The sequence below is a fragment of the Sorex araneus genome, chromosome 2 (genome assembly GCF_027595985.1).
Source record: "Sorex araneus isolate mSorAra2 chromosome 2, mSorAra2.pri, whole genome shotgun sequence".
NCBI lineage: Eukaryota > Metazoa > Chordata > Mammalia > Eulipotyphla > Soricidae > Sorex > Sorex araneus.
Genome location: NC_073303.1, coordinates 204,497,834 through 204,519,995, shown reverse-complemented (window position 1 = coordinate 204,519,995; position 22,162 = coordinate 204,497,834). Strand labels below are relative to the sequence as shown.

Sequence of the window (22,162 nt, the reverse complement as noted above, 5' to 3'; positions counted from 1 at the left end):
AAAGTCTTTTCTCCTTCACATGAACTTAGATCCATAAAGCATCTTTATTATCAATTCTGAGTGAACCAGGATGGTCTCTTCCGATCTCGTTCGATGATCCTCTTGCCCTGATCTTGTGCAGTTGGTGTCTCTCCCGCATACAGCACCACAGTCTCTGAGGTGGGCGCCTTGAAAGGACCCCCCTCTTGCTTTCCGATCTGTTTCCTGATTTCTGCAGTCTCCTTGCGCACCTTTTCATAGCAAAAGCCACAGAGGACGTGTTTCTGTTTCAGGTGACCACATTCCGGACAAATGTCTATATTGTTCTTTAAAACAAAAACAAAATCAAAAAACACTTTAACAGGCAAAATAAATCACAACTACCTACCTATAGGCATGATGCTTACAACTGAACTTTCATGGACTGTTGAATATCAACCCTAAGTGTTTTAGGCTTCATCAGTTAATTGCCCCCTTTCTTCCTCCCAGAGAAGTTTAACATGCCCTTGCTGGCATCCCTAACTTAAAGTTTATCTGTAACCTTTCCCTTGTATTTTACCTCTCATTGTCACAGTTCCCCAAGTCAGTATTAATTACCTGTAAGCCAAAACTTTCTGGTAATGCTGTCCTTCTATTTGTGCTGCTTTGTATCTGAAGTGTTCTATGTTTGTACCTGCTTTTCTATTTCCTCTATAGCCTTTTTAAAAAATTTTTTTTATTGAGTCACCATGTGGAAAGTTACAAAGTTTTCAGGTTTAAGTCTCAGTTATACAATGCTCGAACACCCATCCCTTCACCAGTGCACATATTCCACCACCAAGAATCCCAGTATAGCTCCACCCCGCACCCCCACACCCCTAGCCCCCCCCACGCCCCTAGCCCCCTCCTCTATAGCCTTTTTAATATTTTACTATTGAGCAATGTTCTTTGGTTAAACACAGAAAGACCATTAATGCTCCTATGCTCCTAATATTTGGGAGGTGATTGACTCTGAAATATATCTACTCCTGGGCATAATTACTTGGTCATAACTACTTGACTCAGACTTCAGTTTCTGTAGTTCCTAACACCCCAAAAAAGAGGTCCCGCCGTGGGACTGGGGTGGACCCGGAACAAGTGGCAAAACTACCCGGCATCGAAATGGGACATTCTAGAAAGCATAAATGGTCTTGATGTAAAACTGTTATAACCTAAGAGACAGGACCCCTATGGGGAAGGACTAGCTGAACTGGCCTGAGGACTTAGTCTGGGATTTACGGTAAAAGCCTTGCTTGCTCTCAGAGCCTAGACAACTAAAGTGTTAAAAGCCTTGCTAGTTCTCAGCCCAGAGAATTAAGTGTATGGATCTTTGTCTCTTACTGTGTTTATCCAAACAACTGCAAGTATTAATAATAACTTATATAATTAGAGGGAAACATAAAAGCAATGTAGTTGTCCCTGGGAGACAGAGTGTCTTCTTGAGTAGATCTCCCTACGAGAATTTCCTCTGCCAAATGTTTATCTATGTAAATGACCAATCACACCAGTCCTTACCTCAGCCCCCCTTCAGATGTTCTAGAAGTATGCTTAGCAACTCTGCATTAAACGGGCCATTTTCACCATCTGACTGTGGTCCCCAGCCTCCCCATCCCCCCATCTCTCTGTCTCTTTGGGGGAACTCTGGGGAAGTGGTCAGGCAGGGAGGTGGCTCAGGGCCATGGAACAAACACACGTGTCCAGCAGCAGTAGCAGCCCCCAAAGATTACTTTTGTGAATTTACAATGGACTATTCATGCTACCTGAGGCAATACACCATCTAATTCAATCCCACCTAAACACAGAAACTGAGGAAAAACAATATTGAATCTAAATTACAAAAACTGGGACAAGAACTCACTTCTATCTACTCTGAATCTGGTACACTTTGGCTTAACACAGCAGTCAAATCTATGCAAAATGGCACTCTATTCTCCCATCTTCAAGTATTAAACGTCTAATAAGTAAGGAGTCTATAAACAAAATGTAATGATTCATACTGGTCACATCTACAATGGGACCAAGGAGCTCACCTTTTCCATTAAACAAATCTCGGGAAAACAAGATGATAAAAAATTAATAAAGGAGCTTCTCCTGATTCAGCACAGTGTAAGTAAAATTCCTATCTTCACCTCACAGCAGACTGGCACCATCAAAAAGAACAGTGTTGGCAAGGGTAGGAGAGAAAAGAGACCCTCATACACTGCCAGTGGGAATGCTGGCTGGCCTAGCCTTTTTATAAAACAACATGGACATTCCTCAAAAAAAAAAACAAAAAACTAGGAATTGAGTAATTCCACTCTGTGGGCCCAAAAGCACAGTGCAGAAAAGACATCTGCATGTTTATGTCACTGCAGCATTATTTGAAATAGCAAAAATCTGAAACAATCCAAGTGCCCAAGAACAAGAAACATGGTACATATACACAATAGAAAACTACTTGGCGTTTTAAAAAAAAAATGAAATCATGCAATTTGCTGCTACAAGGATGGATCTTAAGAGTTAACGTGCTGAGTGAAACCAGTCAGAGCGAGAGGAACAGACTCAACGATCTCTCTCACACGTGGGCTGAAAAGAAACATAGGCAAGAGCACAGAAACCAAGAGCAGAAGGACTGGTCTTCAGTAGGAAGCGTGCTACTGGGGTGCAGTGGGGTAAAGATAAGTTCGGGAAGGGAACACTAGACAACAGCGGAGGGGGTAAGTGCCTGACATAAAGGCAGGCTGGTGGGTAGGAAAGAAACTGGGGATCTTGATGGGTCACTGGAGAAGGTATAGGTGTAGAAACACTGTATGCCTGACACTCAGTCATAAATATCTTTGTAACTTTGTCATTCATGGTGATTCGATTAAGAAAAAACTCCTGTCTTAACTACAGGTTCAGTATATGTCATACTTTTTAAAAATAAATCAAGGGGCTGGAGCAATAGCACAGCAGGTAGGGCGTTTGCCTTGCACTCGGTCGACCCGGGTTCGATTCCCGGCATCCTATATGGTCCCCTGAGCACCGCCAGGAGTGATTCCTGAATGCATGAGCCAGGAGTAACCTCTGTGCACAGCCAGGTGTGACCAAAAAAGCAAATAAATAAATAAATAAATAAAAATAAATCAAATTTGATTATTCCTTAGTGTCACAGTAAACTTCCCAGCTATGTTAAGAGGGTATTTTAATGAGTTTTCATACATATTCACCCAGTTTTAGTAAGGCACTTATACACGCTCTTTTTAACATATACTAAAGGTATACTGAAATATAAGGTACAGAGTAAGCTGAGCATCAAAAGACTTCAAACATTTCATTAGAATAACAAAGGAACATCTGTGAAATAAACCATTTCACTTTCTAAAATAACCTTGCAAATCATTTGCTAGTAAAATCACTAGCTAGTGATTTTAACTCTGCTACATTGGAAATTTTTCTTGGCTTTTTGGGTCACACCTGGCGATGCACAGGGGTTACTCCTGGCTCTGCATTCAGGAATTACTCCTGGTGGTGCTGAGGGGACCATATGGGATGCTGGGAATAGAACCCGGGTTGGCTGCATGCAAGGCAAATGCCCTACCCGCTGTGCTATCGCTCCAGCCCCTACATTGGAAATTAAACTTCAGGTCCAACTAGAAACATGGAAGATACCCACAGTTAGTGCTTCTTTTAATATTCAAAGTACTTAGCAAAACAGACTTAATAGAAACTGATCAATAAAGAAAATGAATACTAGAAGTTACTCTTTTTACTCAGAATGAAGGCAGTCAGGAAAATCAGTGCAAAATTGCATTCCTAAAATTCTTAAAATTCTTCCAACCAGGAGCTGGAGCAATAGCACAGTGGGTTAGGCATTTGCCTTGCATGAGGCCAACCTGGGTTTGATCCCCAGCATCCCATATGGTCCCCTGAGCACAGCCAGGAGTAATTCCTGAGTACATGAGCCAGGAGTAGGCCCTGTGCATTGCCAGGTGTGACACAAAAAGAAAAAAAAAAATTCTTCCAACCAAACTCCATAAAATATTACTGTTTTAATCAAACAGGTTTCATGGTTCCAGATTTTAAATATAGCCCTGTGACTCAGTAACAGTTTTTTATTTAATATCTTTTATTGAACTACCATGAGATACACAGCTACAAGATCATTGTTGAGTTTCAGTCACACAACGTTCAAATACCCAATCCTTCCAAATACCCAGCCCTTCACCCGTGCACATTTGCTGCCACCAATGTTCCCAGTTTCCAACCAATCCTGTATCTAGACCGTGAACTCCCACCTTGCTTTCCTAATATTTTGGTATTAAGGCAGCAGACATTCCTACAAACAAAAATATTCTATTTTATTTAGGTAAAGGAATGCAGAACTGTAAGATCTAAGAATAATTTACCCGTAACCTAACTGAATATAACCAGAGGACACTAAGAGGAAAATCATGCCAACATGAATACCTTAATCTTAATAAGCTTCTGAGGGTTTCTTCTTCTACACCGGTTCACTTCAATGCTGCGCCTATTTTTGGGAGCTGCCATCCAAAAGATACTATCCAAAAGGCTGGAAATCTCATTTCCATTGGTATCATTTGCTGGTTCTGTAAATATAGCTGGATTTTGGACTGCTAATACTGGTCCTACAAAATATAACATGAACATAAAAAATAGAGTATTTTTGTTTAGCCAATGACTAGCTTCTAAATGACTGTAGATTCCTAATAATCTACAGTGATTGATAAGTCACAAATTATATTAAAAAGGCACTTAACAGGAAACCTGTGCTACTAAAATATACAGCTCAAAGGTAAACTTGAAAAGCAGACTTTTCAAACAAATAGGATCTTTGAGAAGGACCTGCTGAAATGAATCTGCGAATTTCCACGGAGTCTGCCACCTTACTCAAAGACTCTCAGGGGGTTCAGCGGCTGACATGAATAAAAATAGGAAAGGTGGGGCTGGAGCAACAGCACAGCTGGGAGGGCATCTGCCTTGCATCCCATAAGGCCAGCATCCCATAAGGCCCCCTGAGCACCATCAGGAGTGATCCTGAGTGCAGAGCCAGGAGTAAGCCTTGTGCATCGCGGGGTGTGACCCAAAAGGAAAAGAAAAGAAAGGAGAGGCACCTAAGCACACAAAGCTGGATTAAGTGAGTAGCCCTCATTTGTGCACTAGGCGTGCAGTTTCGGGTTAGTTTGCAAACAAGCTTAAGATCCCCCAAAGCACGGCTACCTCTCGGCCTCTTCCTAGAGGCAAACTAAGTCCGGCTCTCCTTCTGCAGTGGGTAAGGCCTTTGAGTGACTTGGTTCATAAAGTAAAATACGGGTAGATCGCGCCCCCCACAGGCCGGCTCCGCGCGGCCAGGAGCGGTCCTGGACCTGTGTGCGGCTGCCGCCAGGCCCGAACCAAGGGGCCGGACCCGTCCCCTCCCGGCACGAGCCCGCTTCTCCCTCAGACGCCGGGCAGGCCCGCGCCGCACCCCGCCCGCCCCGGGGCCCCGGGACCCCGTCCCCCGCCAGCCCGCGCACCGCGACCCCGCCCCACCCCCGGGGCCCCCCGCAGCCAACCCGCGCACCGCGACCCCGCCCGCCCCCGGGACCCCCCAACCCGCGCACCGCGACCCCGCCCGCCCCGGGACCCCCCCAACCCGCGCACCGCGACCCCGCCCGCCCCGGGACCCCCGAGCCCGCGCACCGCGACCCCGCCCGCCCCGGGACCCCCCCCAACCCGCGCACCGCGACCCCGCCCGCCTCTGGGCGCTCCCGCAGGACGAGCCTCCCGGAAGCGCCGCACGCGGCACTGGGTGCGGGACTCGGGGCGGCCGGGCGCGGGGCGCCGAGGGAGCAGGTGCCCAGCGGCCGACCCGCCGCCGCGCCCGGAGCCAGGCGGTGCGGGAGGGCGCGGGGAGCGCCGAGGGGAGCGATCCCCTCCCAGGGCCGAGGCCGCGCGGCCCGACGCGGCGTCTGCACCTACCGCACGGCGGGCCGGCCGGGCCAGGCGGGAGCGCGGGCAGCAGGCTCCGCCAACAGCTCCGCAGCAGCGCCCGGGCGGCCGGCCACGTCGGGGCCCGCAGCACCAGCAGGGCCGGCGCCATGTCGTGCGCCCGCGGCCAGCCCCGAGCCTGCGCGCCCGCGCCCAATCAGAGCGCGAGGGGGCGGGGACAGCGCCGGAAGCGGGCGCGGGGCGCGACGCCGGGCGCGGAGGGAAGATGGCGGAGCGCGGCTACAGCTTCTCGCTGACCACTTTCAGGTGAGCCGCGGCCCCGCCGCACCGCGCCGCCGGCCTGCGCGGACTCCGCCCCGGGGGCGCCTCCTCGCGCGGCCGGACAACCCCGCGGCGCTCCGGAGGGCCGCTGCGGGAGGGAGCGCGGCCGGGCCGTGCGAGTCACGCGCCGCGGGGCGGGGGGCTGGGAGGCCGCGTCCCGCCCGACCGGAGCGAGTCCCGCGGGTCCTGGGCCCCGCGTCCTGCCCGGCCGGCGGCCCTGCTGCCCCCAGGGGCTCGGGGCGGCGCCCGCCCGGCCCGCCCGGGAGACGCGCCTCTCCGCGGCCGGAGCGCTGCTGAGTCAGCCCGGCCTGCCCCGGCGCGCGGCCGGGACGGCGCTGCGGCGCCAACGTGCCAACTGGAGGCTCTCTTGGGGTCTCCGCGCGCGGGACCGGGTCTCGGCCCTGCAGTGACCCAGCACCGCCCCCCGCCCCGGGTATCCCCGCGGCGCCCGCGGGTGCTGAGGGGCCGCACCTGCACCCTCGCCCTGCGTGGCCACTTCCGCCGTCCCTGACATACCGGCCCTTCTCCGGCCCACTCGCCCCCCCACACACACACGCACTCGGACACACGTGGCACGTCTCCGACCAGGGGCGCGTTCGGGCGCGCACTCCCCTGGTCGGGAGCGTGTCCTGGAGACTCCAGCACTGCCAGGTGTGCCCAAAGCCACCCCTTTGTAAACTGCTAGCTGTGCAAGCGATCAGCTGCACGGTGAGTGCTTTTGTGAATTGCATTTGTGTGGAGAGTCTGATAGTAAAGCGTCCGATGGTTATTACTGTGTTCTGGAAATTGTCTTCACCTTCTTCGGGAACTTTTCTACGGAGAGGGGCGAGAATGTCTGTGGCTTTAGATGATGCAGTCAGGAAAGGCTGCTGTTTGAGGGTGAGGAAGAACCAGCTATTTGAAGATGCAGAGGTAGGAAGGGCTGCCACGGTGGAAGGCCCTCGGGACGGGGAAGAGCATCTCTCAAAGGAAAGGACAGAAGCTCAGAGTTGGCGTGAGGCCGGAGCGGTCCGACGGCCCCGGTGGGAAGTGAAACAGAAAGCGGGCCTACCTACCCGTACCGCAGGCGAGGCCCTGGCTTGGCACGCAGCCAGCCCCACCAGGATTCGCCCTTGAGTGCAGGGCAGGGGTAATCCCTGAGCATCACCAGGCGTAAATAGAATGAAACAAGACGTTATTGCAGGATTTAAGATTTAACCGTGGGGCGTGGCAGGGTTCAGAGAGTGACGCTGGAGCGTATTCCAGGTAGAGAGGCTAGTGCTTTGGCACAGGAAAATGGATAGTGAAAACCAAAGATGATCGGTCACCTAGTGATTCCACAGATTTGTGGACTTCCGCGGAGAAAAAGGCCACGATGGGGCTGGAGTAATAGTACAGTGGGTAGGGCATTTGCCTTGCACATGGCTAACCTTGGTTCGATCCCTGGCACCCATATGGTCTTCCAGCCTTCGCCGGGAGTAGCCCCTGAGCACTGTGGGGTGTGGCCAAAGAATTGTTTTAAGTGCCATGGTAAAAGTATACTCAGGTAAGGGAATAGAAAAAAGGTTAAGTTTACACTTCTTCAAGTGTTTTCCTCCCTCCCCCCACCCAAATATTTGGGCTGGATACTGAATAATAATTGGAAGCTGAGTAGACTGGATAAAGTTATGATGTGATGATTGGAACTGAAATAGTGACCACTAAAGACAAACAACTTCAATTTAAATGCTCATCTCAGCTAAATCTCTAATTTAGGACTGTTTGAACTGCTGTTATAGACCTATTTTTTTAGATAGATCTAGATTATACCTCTCAACAACTTCTAGGTTATGTATAGAATAGTGGCTGAGTAGACCTGACTCCTTTAAGGGAGACAAATATAATTCAGGGCTAGGGAGAGAACTCAGTGGGTTGGGTATAGACAAGGCCCCACATCCAGTCCCCAACAAAGTATGGCGTACATACCCAGCACCACCCCCAATTATATTTTTTAATTTAAAAAATAAAAATCAGCTGATGACCTGATCGATGACATTGATCAATCACAGAGGGAAATGGTTTTTGGTGTATGAGGCAGGAGCGCATGGGCTTCTACTCTGAGTGGTCGGTGTAGCTTCCCTGATTCCAGATGGAGAATATCTCCTAAGGATTGAAAGGCGGTAATGAAATACATTCCACACCGAGACTTTGCTTAACAAAGGGCTTGGTTCATTCTCACAGCAGTCTGGGCAGCGAAGTGTGATGGTTCGATAGAAACGTGAGTGAGAGACTATTTGTAACGTTATGAAGATAAAATAGATGACAATCCAAAAGTCAAGATTTTTTTTTTTTTAGTAGTAGACTATATGATTCTAGTTGTATTACTTTGGACGAACTGCATTTGCTCGGAAAATTTTTTTTCTATATGATTGGTCTCTGATGTTAAAGATGCTTGGAGCTAGGTTGAAATAAATTATGTCCTAAAAAATTAGTCTGGTACGAACCCTATGAGCTCAGATCTGTTAGATATAACCAGCTTGTAATCTACTTCTAGCAAAAGTTTTACATAGAACTTTGTTATGGTTTATACTTAGATCTTGGGCCTTGTGTCCAACACTATCCATGTGAAATACTTGCCTTTCTTTTTTACACAAATCTAAATGTTCCTAATAGCATTATTGTTTACTGTTTATTTACTGTTAATTGCATAGGTACCACTTAATCTTTACGACAGCCTTTTGAAATAGTCACACTATTTCAAAATCCTGTACCCGATTTACAAACAGGATAGCAGTCTCCAGGTGGCTGGAGTGTCGGGGTTGGTCAGAATCTTAAGGACAGATGAGCAACAGTAATGGTGCTGCTTTAAGTAATAATCAGAGCTTCACTGTGAACATGTTCAGATTGCTCAGAAAAGTTTCTGTACAACTTTGTGATAATTTGGCAGGCTAGGGGTGACTTCCCAAGCAATACTGGGCAGTCCACAGGTCACTCCTGGCTGTATTTGCCAAACGGCAGGATGTTCTGGTGCTGGGGTAACCGTGTCCACCCCAGTGGTGCCGGGGGCTTTCAGGACTCTAGCAGTGATGTAGAGGGCTCTGCAGAGTTCAGGGTGGACAGAAAAGAACCACTCATGCAAGACAGAGACCCTAGTGTTCTCTTTCCCTCAGCCATCATGATCGATTTAAGACCCATCTTGGAGAGCCAGAGACGTGGGACAGGGGCTAAGACACCTTGGCACACGGCCAGTTCCAGTTTGATTCCCACTCCACACAGTCTCCTGGCCGCACAGAAGTGATCTTTGAGTACAGTTAGAACTCCCCCCAAAATAAAAATAAAGCCCACCTTGTTTTCCTTAGTGTCTGATGAGTGAATTTGACAAGTATCTGCTCTCACTGATGTCCCCATTATAGGTATGTGAGAAAGATGTGATTAGCAAACAGCATTCTTTCTTTTTCAGCCCATCTGGTAAACTTGTCCAGATTGAGTATGCCTTGGCTGCTGTGGCTGGAGGAGCCCCGTCTGTGGGGATTAAAGGTAAGGAAAGGCAACAATCGTTTTTGAATAGTTGGCCTAATGTTCTTTTGTAATTAATTAGTAATTTTAAGAGCTTTATGATCAAGAGGTAGCATTTTGTTGATTTCTAATGTTTTGAAGTTTAAAGAAATGAACCAATAAACCTAAGAAGATGGGTAAGATTTATTTTCTTGAAAATATGGTCATTTTTATTTTATGTGATAGTCCACAAATAGTCTTAGAACTTAGAAATCTGAGTATCATTTTGTTTTCCCACCATTTACATGTCATTTGTTGTATAGTAGTTTTTAACATAACTATAATTTAGGGAAAGTATATTATGGAGCAATCTAAAAGATACCTTATAAGAAAAGTCTGAAATTGTTGACTTTAAGTGATAAAAACGGTAGGAGAGAGCATCTTGATTCGTAAGTGTCCTAGAACATTTTAAGAAACGTTAATAACAGCTATAGAGATTTCTTGCTGTAATATCAGCATTTCTCAACTAGGGCTGGCCTGACTGGGCCCTGGGATATTCCAAGGAAGCCCTAGGTGAAAATCAAGTAAATTGGGGTCTATTGCACAAGACTTGGTGGTCAGCCAGTTGATGAGGGCCCACAGGAAGTAAACACGGTCAAAGGTGGAACACAATAAAAAATGGTTGATAAGCATTGAATTGGGGAAAGCATTGATACAGTAAGGGAAAAATTGAATGTCTGTTTCTAAGATGACTTTTGTATTTTAAAATAGTTCTAAAATTAGAGGAAATGGAGTCTGGATGAAATGCATCCGTAATTAGAAAATGTTTTTTGAAGTAGCCTTTAAATGATTAAACATTTACGCTGTATTTTTTGCCTTTTTTTAAGCTGCAAATGGTGTGGTATTGGCAACTGAGAAGAAACAGAAATCTATTCTGTATGATGAGCGAAGTGTTCACAAAGTGGAACCAATTACCAAGCATATAGGTTTGGTGTATAGTGGTATGGGCCCAGATTACAGGTACTTTATACTGTTTTGTTGTTTTGCTTGTCACCACATAAATTGCTTATAATCTATTTGAAGAGAAAAATCAAGGGCAATTTTTTTAATCTCCCAGCTCTGCCTCTTGTATTTTGCTTACGAACAGTAGCCACATTGACTGCTAGATTTAGTTTGCCTGAAAAGGACGGATTAAGAATTGGAGCAGGAGAGATAGTACAGCAGGTAAGGCACTTTTCTTGTGTGTGGCCAACCCAGGTTCTGTCCCTGGCACCGTATACATGATCCCACCAGCACAGCCAAGAGTGATCTTTGAATGCCAAGCCAGGGACCAGAGTACCAGCCTGGTCCTGGTGTGGCTCAAAGAAAGAAGGAAAAAAGAGAATTATTTGAAGGAGAACAGTTCAATATCACAGTTATTAAAAGGAGACCAGTGCAGTGTTTACTCCTTTTCTCTCTTGGTGTTTTTTGCTTTTTGTCTTTATCACAATTCTTTCACGGTCCCAGGACTTGGTTCAGCAGCACCTTTGATGCTCTATAACATGTTTTTAAAACAAAGTGATACATACTGTAATAAAATGCTTCTAAAGGGTCACAAGGGTCAGTGCAACAGTCCAGCAGGTAGGCCGTTTGCCTTGCATGTGACCCACCCAGGTTTGATCCCTGGCATTCCATATGGTTCCGTGAGCATCACCAGGTGTGGAGATGCTACCACCTCATATACCATTATTCTGAACTGTGCACCTTATCTCTGTATAATTCTTATGCCCCAACCCTTTAAAAGGTCAGGTAGTTAAAGAAAGCATTCACATACAGAGTTAATTTTACAATAGTCCTGTTTTTAATGAAAGAACAAAATTGTCCGAGGCGATGGTAAAACTGCTGAGTATGGCAGTTAATCAGGATACAAATAGTCTCGTGATCACTTATGTATATTTCACAGGAAAAGAGATTATTTTTACATCAAGGTGCCAGCAAATTGAAAGAGAGTGACAGCTTTATTATTTAACAAAATAATAATTATTTCATGGTTAGTGTTTGTGTAGCATTGGTTTTGTTTTCATAAATTTTAATGAGTAAGAAAAAGGCGTGTCAGTGGAAAGTGGTCAGAATTCACTAGAATGAATCCTGTTACGCTGAATAAAAGGAATATTACAGTGTGTGACCACTGAAATTAGAGAGTCGGGGCATGAGTATTATACACAGAGATAAGGTACATAGTTCAGAATAGTGGTAGATGAGGTGGTAGTGGAAAATCCTATTATCTTGCTATTTTTTTAGATTAGTCACTGTCACTGTCATCCGGTTGTTCATCGATTTGCCCGTCTGGGCACCAGTAACATCTCCACCATGAGACTTGTTACTGTTTTTGACATATTGAATACGCCACAGATAGCTTGCCAGGCTCTGCCATGTGGGCGAGATACTCTCGGTAGCTTGCCGGGCTCTCCGAGAGAGACGGAGGAATCAAACCTGGGTTGGCTGCGTGCAAGGCAAACACCTTACCCACTGTGCTGTGTTCCAGCCCTTCATTTTTAGGAAATAAAATCCATGTCTTTCAACAAATATTTATATTTGTTAATTACAGGTAGGCAAGTAGGTTTTTGTTTTGTTTTTTGTTACTTCATCTCTGGAGTACTTTTTTATTTTTCTTTTTGGGTTACACCCGGCAATGCACATGGGTTACTCTTGACTTTGCACTCAGGAATACTCCTGGCGGTGCTTGGGGGACATATAGAATGCTGGGAATTGAACCTGGGTTGTCCGCGTGCAAGGCAAACGCCCTACTTGCTGTGCTATCACTTCAGCCCCTCTGCAGTACTTTTTATAGTACAGTTAGTAGGGAAAATTAGGAGACAGGATGGGAGATAGTACAGCAGGTAAGGCGCTTGCCTTGCTTGTGGCTAACCTGGGTTTAGACTCCAGCACTGATCTCCACCAGGAATGATTCCTGAGCACAGAGCCAGGTGTGAGCCATGAGCACAGCTAGGAGGCCATAAGAAAAATGCCTGAACTCCATGTCTGTCTGTTTCAGACTAGCTTTGAGCTCTGTGGAAGCGATGCATGTAAAACTTGTGCTGCTCATTGTATGGCTACAGAAGGGTTTGTAGGGAGTGTGTCTTAATTAATTAAATGTTTCTTCTTTAGAGTGCTTGTGCACAGAGCCCGGAAATTAGCTCAGCAGTACTATCTTGTTTACCAGGAGCCCATTCCCACAGCTCAGCTGGTGCAGAGGGTGGCTTCTGTGATGCAAGAGTACACCCAGTCAGGGTGAGTGACTTTCTTCCTCAAGTTGTGATAGATCCACTTTTTGTCACAGATGAAAATGCATGACTTCTTAACCCTCTTATTTGCTTACTAATCACTTTATAACTGTCATCCCACTGATCATCGAATTGCTCAAGCGGGCCCAGTAACGTCCGAGCCCTGAGATTTTAGCAGTCTCCCAACAGTGCCACATTAGAGGCTCTTTCAGGGTCAGAGAAATGAGATCCATCATTGTTACTGTATTTGGCATATGAATACGCCACGGGAAGCTTGCCAGGCTCTCCAGTGAGGTGAGGGCAGGAAACTCTCCGTAGATTATCAGGTACTCCTAGAATAGCCTTGATAATTACCATTCAAGACTGTATATGGGCTGCTTGAAAGAGAGAACATGTATTTTTTATTTCTAACCGGTATGTTTCTAATCATTGCCAGCAAGAGAAAAAGAAAAATGTCAATTTTACTATACCATTTTCTGACAAATCTCACACATCACAACTGTGAGAGATACACATTTGCTTCATGAAGAAGAATTCTATAGCCTAGAGTTTAATAAAAACTGAACTATAATTCTTAAACATATTTGTTAAGACTTAATATTTTAAGTCTATTTGTATCTCTAAGAATAACATCAAATAATTAAAAAATTTATTTTGACCAATGCCTACTTCTGCACAAAACAATTGATTACACATAAACTAAGATTTTGAAAACTTAGATGGATGGATAAATTAATAAATTAATAGGACTTGTAGTGTTTTGCTTACTAATAAGTAGAGAAAATTAATAGTGATGATTGTTTCTTTCATTAGATGTAGAATATTTTAAGGAAAAAATGGGAATGTTTTCTTGCTATTCGTAAAATAGCAAAAAAGGCAGCTCTAGATTGACAGACTTCATTTTTCAGTGACTATGATACTTCTTTATGAGCAGATATCACTGCTTCCAAATTATCCTTCCAGATGGAAATTATTTGCTGCAGGCACACAATGAAAACAAACTCTGTGACATGTTAGTCTTACTTTAACTCCACTATTCTTGAGTTCAGATATAATGTGAAAAGGTATTATAAAATTAGCTGCTAATAATAAAGCCCATGGGAAAGCTAAATATATTGAAAGTTGTGCTTTTGAGGCCAAAGAGATAGTACAGGGGTTATTAATATACAGCAGTAGGACTCTGAAATCAGTTAATTTATGAAAGTATTCTCAAATCTGTACATTGACACTGAAAATTTAAAGAAACATAATGGGCATCTACAGTAAATAACTTAAGAAACTTAAAAATCTGATTGTTTCCCTGATAATGTGTCTTATGTGAACTCTTTATTTGATTCTTCCCTTTTTTGTTTTGTTTTGTTTTGTTTGCTTTTTGGGTCACACCCAGCGATGCTCAGGGTTTCTCCTGGCTCTGCACTCAGGAGCTGTTCCTGGTGGTGTTTGGGGGACCGTACGGGATGCCAGGCATTGAACCCGGATTGGCCTCGGGCAAGGCAAATTCCTGATGTTCTGTAGTTCTGACTTCCCCTTTGGTCATTAACACTATGATGACACATAATTTTCATTTTGTTTCTGCAGTGGTGTTCGTCCTTTTGGTGTTTCTTTACTTATTTGTGGTTGGAATGAGGGACGACCGTATTTATTTCAGTCAGATCCATCTGTAAGTACCTTTACATGTATTTAGGAGATTTTTTTTAAGTGATTATTGATGACTAGATTATCTAAACAAAAATAGAAATCAAGGAGCCAGACCGATTGCAGAGGAAGTAGGGTGCTTTGACTGTTTGCCACCACTTCAACTGTAAACCTGGTTTGGTTCCTGGCACCTCCAGGAGTTACCTCTGAGCACAGGGTTTCCCAAAAACATAAAAATTGCAAAAATGCTTAAAATTCTGCAGTATCATTGTCTCTAGGTTTTAAGAAAGTATAAAGTATATTTTCATTTGCACACTTAGGATGTTGGAAATTTAGTTTTCTGATAAAGCTATATTCTGCCCTCTCTGGTCATGTCATTCATTTCATACACTGTTAAAATAGTTTTTACCAAATCTAAATCCCTGGAATTTTTTTACTTCGCAAAGTATAATTAAATCTTTTGATCTAGAATTGAGTGTCTCTCTCTGCTCTAGTTAAATCTTGGGAAGCTTAAATGTAACTCTTCCTGTACAGGCACTGATGTTACTAAACTGTCTTAAATTCTGTGATTTACAGTATGTGTGTTTTATCTGCTCTAAAGCTGGAGACTGGTATCTGAATTGAAGTTTTATAGAGGATACAAATGATCCTTATCTGTCACTCCAGTAACCAGAAGAAAAGATACAGAACTGATCCTTGTAGATTGCTAGATAATTAAAAGTTGACTAAATTTAAATTCTAATCTGAAAAAGAAAACTGAGAGGATAACATTTTGCTGCTTGTTGCTTAAATTAGAAAAAAGAAGTTATTTGGGGAAATCTGACAGCTCCCATCATTGAACATAGCTGAGCTTTTTGTTTGTTAGGTTGATTGGGTTTTTTGTTTGGTTTTGGTTTGGGGGCCTCACCCTGTTGTTTGCTCCTGGCTCTCCATTCAGGAATTACTCATGGCAGGACTTGGAGAATATATGGGCTGGCAGGGATCAGACCCTGACTGGCCATTTACAAGGCAAGCACTCTTATCTGCTGTACTGTCTCTAACACTCATCTCTGAGCTTCTGAAGCTCAGTGACAAGGCCGCAATTATCCTCATCAGTAGGGAGCAGAACCCAAGTTTTATCATTTGTCCTTTTTTGTCTGTTGTACCTAAGAGGTAATCATTTATTTTAAACTATATTGGGAAGCCAGAGAAATAGTACCACCATTAAGGTGTTTGCCCTGCATGCAGTCAAGATCCCCAGTAGTGTTCATGGTTCTTGAGCCCTGCCAGAGGTGACCCCTGAGCACCGTTGGATGTGGCCCCAAAACCCAGAAAAGAAAGACTAAAATATATTGGTATATTTCTTTCAGTATTTTTTTTTCTGTGTACATATACTGTGCGGCCAGTAAGGTGAACAACATGACATTATTGCTGCTTTTGCTGAGCATCATAAAACAGCAAAACTCTTGAACATTTGTTTATGAAAAGCTCTTTTCACTTATTTACCTATGATAAAGATTTGGTCACTAATTTTCAGATGTAGATGACAGATTTGTTCATTGCCTGGTCTTGGTGTTTGGGCCACAGCTCGAAGTGCTTGTGCTGGGTCATGAACACAGTCAGCCCTATGTAAGACAAGTGCCCTACCTGATGCCCTACATGATTCCTTCAGGCCTCCTAAACTACTGTTCTTGACTAGTACTTTAAATCAATCTGTATCTTGTGACTGGTATTTTTACATTAAAGGTATATAATAAACTGCATATTTGAAGTATGCAAGTTGATGGGTCTTTATAGGAGTAAATATTTGAGAAAATTACAAGTTTCTTCACGTCTCTTTGTTCTTTTTTCTCTAATCTGTTTTGTGTTTGGTGGGCTCCCCGGCTCTGCTGGGGGTCACCTGGGTGCTAGCTTTCTCTTGAGCCAGGGAAGCTGTCAGGTGCCTAGAATGGAGCCTGGACCCTGTATGAGCTAGGCATGCAGGCCAGCCCTTGGGGCTGTCTCCCCACTTCCTCTTACCTTTTGTTTTGGGGGGTTGTTTAGTTGTTCCGCTTTTTTGTTTTTTGCTTTGTTTTCTTTTGAGGCATCATGGCTTACAGTACTGCTAATAATGGAATTTATTTTATCTCTTGGTTCACACCCAGTGATGCTCAGGGATTACTCCTAGCTCTGCACTCAGGAATGACTCCTGCGGTGCTTGGGGGACCATACTGGATGCTGGGGATGGAACTCTGGTCGGCTGCGTGCAAGACAAACCGCCCAACTCACTGTACTATTTCTCCGGTCCCTAATGATAGAATTTTATCCATACAGCATTCCAACACCACATCTTCTACAAAGTGTCTGCTTCCCTCCACCATTGTCTCAACCCTTCTCTAATATTTTTTCAAAATCTTCTAGGAGTTGGGTATATTTTACAGGGTAGATATGTCTGTGCATTCAATCCTGGTTTGATCCTCAGTACCACATGGTCCTCTGAGCATTGCTGGTGTGGCCCTTGTGGTCCCTAGTACCATAGAGCCCAACTAACACCACATTCTTGTACATTTATGTTGAGCCACAGTCCCGTTGACCAAGTGTCTTCATGAGTAGCCCCTAGGCTCCCGGAGTCCCGCTTGGGATTCCATCTCTCTCCCTGAAAATGCATTATTGTGGTATTCTAGTAAATTCTTCTATGACCTTAGAGATTAGGCACAAACTACAAAGTTTCTGGTACATCTACACAATGGAATACTAAGCAGCCGTTAGGAGAGATGAAGTTCTGAAATTTGCTTATAAATGGATAGACATGGAGAGTATCATGCTAAGAGAAATGAGTCTATAAGAGAGACACAGACATAGAAGGACTGCACTCATTTATGGAGTATAGAATAACATCATTGCCCCATAGCTGGAAGCCTGCTTCCTGAGCAGAGGGGAGAAGGCAGATAGAATAGAGAAGGGATCACTAAGAAAATGATGGCTGGAGGAACCAGTTGGGATGGGAGATGCATGCCGAAAGTAGATAATGGACCAAACATGATGACCTCTCAGTGTTTGTTGCAAGCTATAATGCCCAAAAGTAGAGAGAGAGTATGGGGCATATTGTCTGCCATGGAGGCAGGGGGAGGGTGGGAAAGGGGGGGTATACCAGGGATATTGGTGGTGAGGAATGTGCACTGGTGGAGAGATGGGCGTTTGATCATTGTGGGATTGTAACCCAAACATAAAAGCTTGTAACTGTCTCACGGTGATTCAATAAAATAAAACAAAATGACAGTAATGTGATACGATATTAACATAGTAAAATCTATTTTTTTCCTAATTAGGGAGCTTACTTTGCATGGAAAGCCACAGCCATGGGGAAGAACTATGTGAATGGAAAAACTTTCCTTGAAAAGAGGTAAACCTTAACTAGATTAATTAGGAAGCTTACTTTGTAAGTTTCCGCTCTCTTAAACTAATTTAATAATGAGTATTGATCTGTATGTGAGCCTTCTTAAAAATCAAGCAAACTGTTTCCTCCCTGACTTTTTAGCTTTCTGTAGGTTAAGGGATAATACTCATCTATTGTTATCTTTCTATGTTTCATGGTGGTTTGCTATATGGTTGTTTTTTGCGGGTTGGGGTCCCACATCTAGGTGAGCTCAGGATCACTCCTGGCAGACTTGGAGGACCATATGTGGTACTGATATCACACTGGGCTCGCTGAATACTTGACCAGCTCCCTATATGCTGTACTATCATTCCAGCCCCCAAGTTTGTCTTTTTTAATTTCTTCTGCCATCTTTTGGAAAAAAAATAGCAAGGGAAAGTTTTTAATAATTTAAGTGTTTTTTATTTTTATTAATAGTGTGACAGAGCTGGGGCCTACTTCTGGGTTTGCTTGGGATTCTCTTCTGACATTGCTCAGGGGACCCTGAAATACTAGGGATCAAACCCCGGCCTTCCACACAAATAGGCTCAGCACAGTGACCTATTTCTGTAGCCCATGATACATATGTGAAGAAAAAGCCACATTATGTAAAAAATCGGGTATTACATCCTCATAAAAACCTTGCTCTCACTTGTTCCTGGCTTGCAGTCTAGACTCTAATCAAAATAATCCCCATCTTTTTTTTCCCCCCCACGTACTTTGTTTAAAACACCGTGTTTTATGAAGTCGTTCATGATGATTTGTTACAGGTGTTCAGTATTCAACCCCACTACCACCACCAGTCACGTTCCCTCCACCAGTGTCTGCGTTTTCCCAACCATCCCTCAGGCCTGCCACCGTAACAGGGCCATATAATTTATTTTATATTGCTTGTTACCCATAACCGGCTAACAGGATGATCAAAAAGTATTTCTTTAAAAGAAAATTTGTAAAAATTGTAGTATCACATCGTGGGGACATTGTTTATATCTGCAGCTTCACTAAACTGTTATTTCAAGTTAAGCCTTTTGTGTTAATGGTTTTGTTGGTCGAGATTAGTCGGTTTCTACATACGTTCCTATTCAATCTGCTGTGCTCCATCAGAGATATTATTATTGTATAGTTTGGGCATGGGGCATGACAGTGCACTCCAGAAATTGCAGAATATTTAGGCAGTCTGGCTAGAGGTATGGCAGCATCTGTTGGGGCATCTCCCAAGATTGCCCCAGAGGTCTCAGCCAGGACTGGATATCCCGGAAAAGTTGTGGCTAATGGATCTCTTTAGAGATTTTTTTTTTTTAAGTCCTAGCTTTTGAGTAGAAAAAGTTTGAATTAACACTTTAACCAAGGGATGATCTTTTCAGTACAGTTTTCATGTAACATAAATTTGGGGTGGTAGGGTAGTCTTCACAAGCAGTACTCAGGAGACCAAAGCTTTCTCAATGAGGTGACTAAAAGAACGTAACTTGGTATTTTTTAGAGTGTTTAGACTTTTTTTCTAATTGTTACAACTCTTCAGCTAGTCCTAATGTATATCACTGCAATGAATCATTGTTTCTCTTTTTCCCTAAAAATTCTTTAGATATAATGAAGACCTGGAGCTTGAAGATGCCATTCATACAGCCATCTTAACCCTAAAGGTTATTTCAAGATCTTATTTTATATATATATATATGGTTTTTTTATATATATATATGGGGGGTGCACACCTTGCAGTGTGCTCAGGGCTTACTCCTGGCTCTGCACTCAGAGATCACTCCTAATGGTGCTTGGGGACCATGTGAGATGCCAGGGATTAAACCCGGGTCAGCCTCATGCAAGGCAAGCACCCTCCCCACTGTACTATGGCTCTGGACTACAATAGGGTTTAAAATGATTTTACGGTTAACTGGTTGGAAAATTAATCTTTACTTCTTCTTCAATAGGAAAGCTTTGAGGGGCAGATGACAGAAGATAATATAGAAGTTGGAATCTGCAATGAAGCTGGATTTAGGAGACTTACTCCAACAGAAGTTAAGGATTACTTGGCTGCCATAGCATAATAATGAAAACTGAAAATCTGGAATTTCAGATAATCTATCTACTTAAACATGTTTAAAGTATGTTTTGTTTCGCAGACTTTTTTGCATACTTATTTCTACATGGTTTGATGGATGTTTTTAAATTGACAGTTATAAGTCATAATAAACTATTAAACCCAATTTCAAGCATTTTAAGAGTTAATAAACATTTACCATAGTTATTTCCTGATTCTTATCATCGTTAATTTCTGGAAACTACATTGTAAAGCAGAATGGTGAGATCATTTTGGTTTCCATGCAGTTTTTCTTAAATCTTGTTACCTTCTTAATTACCAGGTGTTATTTATACTTCGAAAAACACAGTGCTGATTTAGGTAAACACCAGTCTTTTAGAACTAGGAGAATATGCAGGCCCGCACTAATTTCTGAGAGATAGCAAGCGGAGATGTGTTTTAGGACCTCTTCAGTATGGAATCAGCATAATCCTACTAGGTACCTGGAGAGCTGAACTAGAACTAGAACTAAACCATAATCTTCATGGCTCCTGTGCTGCCTATGAGATGTGTCCTGCTGGGCACCTGTGTTGCCCAAGGACAAACTCCCACATATCCCGGCTTGGGATGTGTGCTTTCTTCCCATCATACTTTTAATGCTGGGATATGTGCTGGGGCTCTCTCTTCACTCTGCTTTCTCTTGAGTGCATTACTCTCCTCACCTCAAAACTTCTAAATAAAATGTTACACTTTAAAAATAATGACCTCCGGGGCTGGAGAGATAGCACAGCGGGTAGGGCGTTTGCTTTGCACGCAGCCGACCCGGGTTCAAATCCCAGCATCCCATATGGTCCCCTGAGCACGGCCAGAGGTAATTCCTGAGCGCAAAGCCAGGAGTAACCCCTGTGCATCGTCAGGTGTGACCCAAAAAGCGCCAAAATAAATAAATAAATAAATGAAAATAATGACCTCCATAAGGAATATATGGTATAATAAAATAAAAATGGGTTTACAGGTTCCCGTTGGTTTGTTCATACTAATTAGGCAAATGAACTTCAGAGGAACCTCCTAGGTAGCCCTTTCTGACTCAGGGATGAATAGGAGTGTTGAAATAAAAAACTGATAGTGTCAAAACCCTCGCCTAAGTCTCTCAGTCATGTATACTCAGTAGAATCAGAACCATCACTGAAAATCAAGACCCATATAAACCTTGAATAAAATAAATAAATAAAACGAAGTCTATTTTCAATGTGAAGGTCTGAAGGTACAATGTTTAGTATAATTTGTTTTGGTGTAGTATAAATTTTGTTCTAATATCGCTGAGACTCAAGACTACTTTTAATTTTTTGTTTCTGGACTAGAGACATCACTATCACTGTCATCCCATTGATCATCAATTTGCTCAAGCCGGCCCAGTAACGTCTCTATTCATCCTATCCCTGAGATTTTAGCAGCCTCTTTTTACTCTTTCTTCCCAACAGTGCCGCATTAGAGGCTTTTTCAGGGTCAGGAGAATGAGACCCATCATTGTTACTGTTTTTGGCATATGAATACACCACAAGGAGCTTGCCAGTCTCTCCCATGCGGGCAGGAAACTCTTGGTAGCTTGCCAGGTTCTCCGAGGAGAACTAGGCTATAAGATGCACCTGCACACGCTCTAGGAGTTTGGTTTTATAGTCTCTGGATGTTGGCCGTTGATGGGGGCAGTTTGTGGTTGTGGCTCCCAAATTACTGGAAAGGGGGGTATCTGGTTGGAAGAGGCCCAGTCCTGATCCAAGCAGGCTTGGCGATCCCAGCCCTGGGTCCCGCACACCTGGGTTCCTCTGCTGGTTCCTTCATGCGTGAGGCTTGTCCAAACATGTGGAGAGGGGCCTTGAGCATGGCTGTGGCTGGGTTCCAGAGGTTTTCGGCTGCTGGTGCTCTGCTCGGGGCCAGGAGGGAAACTCAACCTGCCCCACTCCGAGGGGCCCGGTGAAGACAGCCAGGCGCGGGGGCAAGAAACTGCATCACTCTCTTCCAGGAGCTTTATTTTATAGTTCTGGGTGGTGGCTGTTGATGGGATTACAGGGCGCCAGGGGCAGTTGATGGGTTTGGCTGCCAAGCTACTGCCAAACTGAAGACCTCCGGGCTGGGGACAGTTCAGGAAATAAGGCACTTGCCTTGAATTCAAGTCAGTCATCTCAATTCAATCCCATC

The 22,162-nt window shown here is 44.1% G+C and overlaps 2 protein-coding genes and 1 long non-coding RNA gene across 3 annotated transcripts; 1 reads left to right on the top strand and 2 right to left on the bottom strand.

The window, feature by feature from the left end:
- Positions 1-20: 20 nt before the first annotated feature.
- Positions 21-6,069, bottom strand: MRPL32 (mitochondrial ribosomal protein L32). The gene is made up of 3 exons (XM_055127859.1): positions 5,938-6,069; positions 4,426-4,604; positions 21-305 (listed from the first exon to the last, which is right to left on the bottom strand). Exons 1-3 carry the CDS (start codon positions 6,056-6,058, stop codon positions 51-53), a joined length of 555 nt encoding a protein of 184 aa, XP_054983834.1. The 5' UTR covers positions 6,059-6,069; the 3' UTR covers positions 21-50.
- Positions 6,060-20,202, top strand: PSMA2 (proteasome 20S subunit alpha 2). Its single transcript, XM_055127860.1, has 8 exons — positions 6,060-6,213; positions 9,647-9,723; positions 10,569-10,701; positions 12,829-12,951; positions 14,523-14,604; positions 17,867-17,940; positions 19,535-19,592; positions 19,878-20,202. The coding sequence occupies exons 1-8, from the start codon at positions 6,173-6,175 to the stop codon at positions 19,992-19,994; spliced, it is 705 nt and encodes a 234-aa protein (XP_054983835.1). The 5' UTR covers positions 6,060-6,172; the 3' UTR covers positions 19,995-20,202.
- On the bottom strand, positions 20,053-21,188 carry LOC129402222 (uncharacterized). Its single transcript, XR_008628594.1, has 2 exons — positions 20,936-21,188; positions 20,053-20,731 (listed from the first exon to the last, which is right to left on the bottom strand). It is a non-coding gene; the product is annotated as an uncharacterized LOC129402222 (long non-coding RNA).
- Between the last annotated feature and the right edge of the window lie 974 nt (positions 21,189-22,162).